We start from the raw sequence: 6,872 nt of genomic DNA on the forward strand, positions 1-6,872 counted from the left end.
TTGTCAACCCAAATGGCATGTATAGATACATACATACATACATACATACATACATAGCGATAAAGATAGAGATATATCAGTATATATATAGTATGGTTTCTTGTGGCTTTATCAAATAGCTTTGGTCTTATCTGTCCCTTGTCCTCTCTTCTTATTCTTGACCACCCTCCTAGTCCCTAGTTGGAGGCCCTCCCTGTTCATTTTCTTTTTTTTTTTTTTTTCTGTGCTTAGAAGTTTATTGCAGCCAGAAATACACGAGGAGGGCAACCGGGTGAGCTGCCTGGATGCCCTGTAGCCGTCCCTCCTAAGCAACGCTCTGGCCAGGCTCCAGTTAGCGAGAAGTCTCCCCTGGAGTGGCAGCCCTGCAGAGCGGCATGACACTCGTCTCTGCAGACAGTGTGGGGTGACTTCAGTCCATAGCCACCCTCCTGCTCGTCTTTATGGAAGAGTTGATTCTCTTCTGTCGCAGCCTTTCCCGATTCATCTTTTCTATCCTGAGTCTCTGCAGCTGAGCGTCTTCCTTGGATGGCTCCTTGGGCATTTGGTTGGCCTCAGCAATCATGTCTCGAATTTTCTGTAGGCACTCCGCCAGATTCCGGAACTGGTAGCGACTGATCTCGGAGGTAAGTACCAGCTCTCCTGCCTTGTTGATCTTGTTTTTATGCTTGAGAGCAATCTTCTGGCGCACAGGCTCAGCGATCCAGTCCGCACTGGCCAAGTGAAACCTGACTTCAGCCTTGGAATTCACTTTGTTAACATTCTGCCCTCCAGGACCGCTACTCCGACAGTAAGATATGCTCAATCGATCTAGAGGGATGTCACTGCTGGCTTGTTTCGCATGCTCCGGGACCTTCCAGGCCGTATCCACGCCCTTGGACTCGGGGTAGAGCTTGTCCAGGCTGTAGATGCTCTGGAATTCGGTGCCGAATACCTGTCTGTGCAGAGCCCGGCGAACACAGAGCGCGGGCGGCGGGAGCAACAAGGTTCCAGCTCTGCTCAGGCCCCAGCGGAGGCCCCAGGCGGCCGCCATGTTCATTTCTCCTCCCTGTTCATTTTCATTTCCCACTTCACATCATCTGTGTTCTACTATTCCCCTTTCAAGCCACTTCCCCCTTTTGTCCCTTTATACTCTTCTGGTTTCTGCGGTTATTCCATATTGTATACTCATATCTTAGTATTTGGCGTAGGAACTGCAGGTGTTTGATTTTCTGTGTCTGGGTTATCTTACTCAATATAATCTTTTTAGACCCATACATTTACCCGAAAATTCATGGTTTCATTCTTTTTATAGCTGAATAGTATTCCATTGTGCATATATACCACATTTTCATTATCCATTCATCAGTTTTGCTCAGTCATTGGAATTAATTTTTGACATGGAGACAATTTGCTCCCTAAGTTTAGTGTTTGTTATTCCCCCAAAGAAATCCTGTGCCTACCAATAGCTACTCTCCATTTTCCCCAGCCCTATCCTGACCAGGCACAGGCAATAACATTCAACTTTATTTCTTTATGGAGTTTTCTATCCTTCATATCTCATACAAATAGGATCATACACAAGATGGTCTTTGTGACTGCAATTTTTTAATCAGCTTGCTATTTTCAAGATGAATGAATGTATCAATATATAGCAAGCCTTCAGTTACTTCTGTTGCTGACTGTTTCATTGTAAGGTAGGCCCTGTTTTGTTTATCCAATCTTCGGTTGAGAGCAATCTCTATTTTGGGACTACTAGGCTGCTATAAATCTTTCATGTACAAATGTTCAAGTACCACAATTATTTTACATATGCCTAAAATATGCCTAAAATAGAATTTCTGAGTCTTGTGGTAATTCTACTTTTAATTTCTGAGAAATTGCTAAATAATTTTCTCCAGAGCAGCTGTAACATCTTCTATTCTCACCAATAATGTAGAAGAGTTTTGATTTCTCTCCATATTCACAAACAATTATTTTACATTTCACTAGCTAAAACCAACATAGTGGTTGTGACATTTTCTTTGAACATTTTAGCATCTGTAGAGAATGACTAATTATGTTGAGTGTTATGTTCTGTTATGCTCATTATTTGCCATTTATATGATTCCCATACAAAAATGTTTGTTGGATTCCTTTGCTTTTTTATATGTTGTTTTTCCTTCATTAAGTTGTAAAAGTGCTTTTTACTCTCTAAATAAAAGACTCCTACCAACTGTTATGCAAATGTCAAATGTCTTATACCATTTGTGAGTTATTTATAAAAGCGAGAAAGGAAAGAGGTATCTTGATAGAGAAAGCCACTATGGGGTTAGGGAGAAACCCAGTACTAGGGAAATTCCCAAGAATCCACAAGGATGACCCCAGCTAAGACTCCTAACAATAGTAAAGAGGGTGCCTGAACTAGCCTTCCCCTGTAATCAGACAGGTGAATACCCCCGCTATCATCATGGAGCCTTCATCACAAAATTGATGGAACCAGACGCAAAGATCTACAACCAAGCCCTTGGCTGAGCTCCAGGAATCCGGTAGAAGAGGGAAGAGGGAATACATGAGGAAGGAAGATCAAGATCATAATGGAGAAATCTACAGAGACAGCTGAACCAAGCTAGTGGAAACTCATGAACTCTAGACTGACATCTGTGGAGTCTCCACTAGACTAAACTAGGCTCTCCACATGTGGAGGTAGTTGTGAAACTTGGACTGTCTGAGGGCCCCCTAACAGTAAGACCAGGATCTATCTCTAGTGTATGAATTAGCTTGTTGGAGCCCATTCCCTACTATGGGATGTCATGCTCATCCCTGACACAGGGGAAGGGGCTTGGTCCTGCTCCAACTTAATGTACCAAACTTTGTAGAGTCCCCATAGTAGCCCTTACCTGTTGGGAGAAATGGACGGTGGTGGGCTGGGGGAGGTAGGGTGTGGGAGGAGGTGGGGAGGGAGAACTTAGGTTGAAATGTAAAAAAAAAATTAAATAAATTTTAAAAACTCTCTAGAAGTGTCCATTGTTGTACAAAAAAAAATGGTTGATATATTCTTCCTTCTGCTCCTTGTAAGTTTTTGAGTTGTTTTGTGTGTGTCGTGTCCTAAGGCATAATAACAACTACCACTAGGAAAGACTACAAACAAAAATTAGTGAATCAAGATTGGAAACTTAGGCAATGACATACATATAGTTGAGATTTAAAAATGTCTTTAATCATTAAGTAATCAAAAGTGATGAAATTTTACCCCTTTACATATTCTAAGATTTCTATTGTCATAGATTTTGTGAATATAGAAATATTTTGCAAAAACTAGCATGTGGGATTGAAATTATATTTATCATTATAAATCCATCACATTCAAAGTGAAACTATTATCTTACTCTTAAATTCACTTCCCTTTTCTATCCCATCATTTCCTCAAATCAGGCCACATTTCACTTGTTCACATTTGCACCAGATGTCAAGAAAAATGTTAGTTTCCTTGTGAAATACCAGTCCAACTTCATTCTTTTCATGTGACTGTGAATCTTAATCCATTTTAATATATGTGTACATTCATACATACAGAAGTTTACAGTGTCTAGGGCAACTTCAGAGTAAACTATGGAATCAAGAAATAGAATGTAGAGCAAAAAGAAAATACAGGTACATAATGACATAAGCATAAGCATTCCTTGCTTGTCATAAAGCATCAAAAAAGGCATCTACTGACAGAGAGTAAAAGTGGGTACAGGAGGATGTCTGGACTGCAGAGATGTGATCTAATATAGAAGAAGGAAATGATTTGGATGTGACCACTTAGAAGCAACACTGAAAAAAATAAATGTATCAATGTTGGAGACTTAAACAATGATGTTCTTGGAGCTAAGACTAAAATGAATGGCCACTAACCCTATTTATGAAGCTGTGGGGTATTTAGTGACATGCTCCAAATTTGAATAATCTGAGCCAAAATTTACTTTCTTCCATTCAATCACCACCAGACTACTACAAAGCATGTCTGCAAAAATTATCAAGAAGTTTGAAATAACAAAGAAGGAAAGATCTTCCAGGAGGATAAACAGACTCCAACTTCCTTCCTAATGACCAGAAAGAAAAATTTTGGGCCCTGGTATGAATCATCTCTTGGGCAAACGTGTTGTAATATGAAGAAACACAAATCAAAACTATTAGTGTATCAGTCTATTCTGAGTATAGATTAGGTGAAAGAAAAAAGACAAGGCACACGTGGAAACAAAAAAGAGGGAATGAAAGGTAAAGATATGTTCTCAGAAGTGGCAAATAGATTTTAGTAATGAAAAGTGTTAGTTAGCAAAATGAACATAAATATTTATATGTGCCCCATATATGAGCCAATGAATTACAGATATGAACTTTTATGGTCTGCTTTTCTGAGTCTTGGCTCAAATATTATTCACACTTCTTTGTATAATAAATTAATTTTTCTATTTTTTTAAGAAGAGTGAAAATAAGACTTGGGTATTTAAATCAAGTCAATTTGGACATGGGAAGACAAGATATCATTCATACCTGAATTATAGCCATATAAATAAGAAATTTCAATTAAGCATTTTTACATTATGCTGACCAGAGTCAGGAAAACTCTCTTGGAAAGTTACTGGTACCCACTTTCCCTCAACAACACATCACTACTTAGTGCAATGATTATGAGAGGAAATGTAAATTAACATCTGACCCTACTTGGGAATTGCACCAATGCTCAAAAGAATAACTCCATTGACTCACTTATGGAGCAGTGGTGGAATACAAAAAGTTGCATTTTCCTAAAGTTGTCAGAATCTGGCTTTCCAGGACCCTATTTTATAAGGCTGTAAGTCTGCGAAAGACTTGATACAAGCCTTGATTCGGAGAACTATTCAGGATCAAGGCAGTAGTAGTGAATACAGGCCCAGATAACAGGAGTCATAGACAAAACTGACTCCAAGAAAGACATATATGTTCATTTATATTCTAACCCTAATCAGATATTCTTCTACAAACATTGTCCAGATGGGATGTGGAGAGCTCGATGTGCTACACCTGACCCACAGAATTTCTAAATGATAACCTATATTATATGGAGTTATTCTGTACACTAGTATTATTTATGCAGACACTTTACATATTGAACAATTCTAAAATATTTTGTTTGAACAGAAAGTTTTACGATGTAATGAAAGGGTCTACAATACCCAATATCAGTGTAAATATATGTACTATGTAAGTTAATTTAAAATCCCAATAGGTACCATCATAGCCAGAAGAGAATTTTCTTCTTGCAAAGGACTCTAACTAGGGCCCCCTTAATGTCTCTGTTCCTTAGGCTATAGATAAATGGGTTCATCATGGGAGTCACCACTGTGTACATCATGGCCATGACAGTCTCCTTCACAGTAGAATTGTTAGCTGATGGACATAAGTAGAGACCAATGACTGTCCCATAGAACAGTGAGACCACAGACAGGTGGGAACCACAGGTGGAGAAGGCTTTACGGATACCTCGGGCAGAAGGAACCTTGAGAATAGAGGCAACAATTCGTGCATAGGACACAATGATGAGCACAAATGGAATGACAAGAATGATGCCTCCCATGATAAATATGACCAATTCATTAACATGTGTGTCAGAGCAGGACAGCTTCAGCAGAGCAGACATGTCACAGAAAAAGTGGGGGATCACATTGTCCTCACAGAATGACAATCTGGCCATGAGCAGGGTGTGCAGCATGGCATGGAAGGTGGTCAGCACCCAGGACAGCACCACCAGGCTCACACAGAGCTTGGGGCTCATGATGCTGGTGTAATGAAGGGGGAAGCAGATGGCCACATAGCGGTCATAGGCCATGGCCACTAGGAGGAAGCTCTCAAGGTCTGCAAAAAACAGGAAAAAGTACATTTGTGCCAGGCAGCCTGCATAAGGGATGGATGGTACTTGACTCTGCATGTTCTGCAGCAATTTGGGCATTGTGACTGAAGAAAAACAGAGGTCAGACAAGGACAAGTTGCTGAGAAAAGAATACATGGGTGTATGGAGATGGGAGTCCAAGTGAATGAGGATGATGATGAGAAGGTTCCCCAGGACAGTAGTGAGGTACATGGCCAGGAACAGGGCATAGAACAGGTGCTGGTGCTCTGGGGGGATGGGCAGGCCCAGGAGGAGAAACTGGGAGATGAAAGTTTGGTTCATTTTTGTGTTGCCCTGCATCTAGGATCTTTAAGAGAAAATAAAATGTCCTTAAAATACAAATGAAAACAAACATATGTGTGACACATGATCTGTGAACATGTTCTCTATACTTAATTTCATCTTCATACCTGAAATCTGACTCTGCAACCAGAATCACCCCATGACTAAATCTCAGCCACCTAGCACAGCATTAGAAACACAACCTTCTCTCCCATCTAAAACATACCCACAGGTTATCCTGTGGTCTCCAGTTCTGATGACTCTACGACCATTCACTTTCACTAACTACTATTGGCTGTTTTTCTAACAGTATATTCCATGTCACTGCTCCCTGGAGTATGTTTCTGAACAGTTTCCCTTGTGAAGATGAATGTCCAGCCCCCAAATTGCTCTCATGGCATCAGTTGTCATCTAAGTTTCATGGGCATACCTACCATCTTCACTACCCCAGCATCAAGTGCTGAGTGATCAGTTATTCCTGGTTTTACCAGGCCATCTTCAGATCAACAGACCTCATTTTCCCCTGACATTTTCCTAACCCACCCCTCCATCTTTCATACCTTAGTGTGAATGGAATCTAGGCTCAAGTCAGAATCCTAAGAGTTTTCTTTCTTTTGTTTGTTTCTCTAACGATCTAGAAAGTTCTACAGATTCTGTGCTTCCCTTTATCCTGTATTTTTCTACCTTCTCTACTTCCTTATTTCTTTCCCTCTTCTTTATG

General features: G+C 40.3%; 2 protein-coding genes across 2 annotated transcripts; both read right to left on the minus strand.

Annotated features, from left to right (window-relative positions):
* Positions 1–265: 265 nt before the first annotated feature.
* LOC121456699 (peptidyl-tRNA hydrolase ICT1, mitochondrial) lies at positions 266–1,036 on the minus strand. The gene has a single exon (XM_041665098.1). It carries the CDS (start codon positions 1,034–1,036, stop codon positions 410–412), a length of 627 nt encoding a protein of 208 aa, XP_041521032.1. The 3' UTR covers positions 266–409.
* Positions 1,037–5,215: 4,179 nt separating this feature from the next.
* Positions 5,216–6,169, minus strand: LOC121456698 (olfactory receptor 1468). The gene has a single exon (XM_041665097.1). It carries the CDS (start codon positions 6,167–6,169, stop codon positions 5,216–5,218), a length of 954 nt encoding a protein of 317 aa, XP_041521031.1.
* Between the last annotated feature and the right edge of the window lie 703 nt (positions 6,170–6,872).

This window comes from Microtus oregoni, unplaced genomic scaffold (genome assembly GCF_018167655.1).
Source record: "Microtus oregoni isolate MIOR12 unplaced genomic scaffold, Mior012 000015F_ref0000493, whole genome shotgun sequence".
Classification (NCBI taxonomy): Eukaryota; Metazoa; Chordata; class Mammalia; order Rodentia; family Cricetidae; genus Microtus; species Microtus oregoni.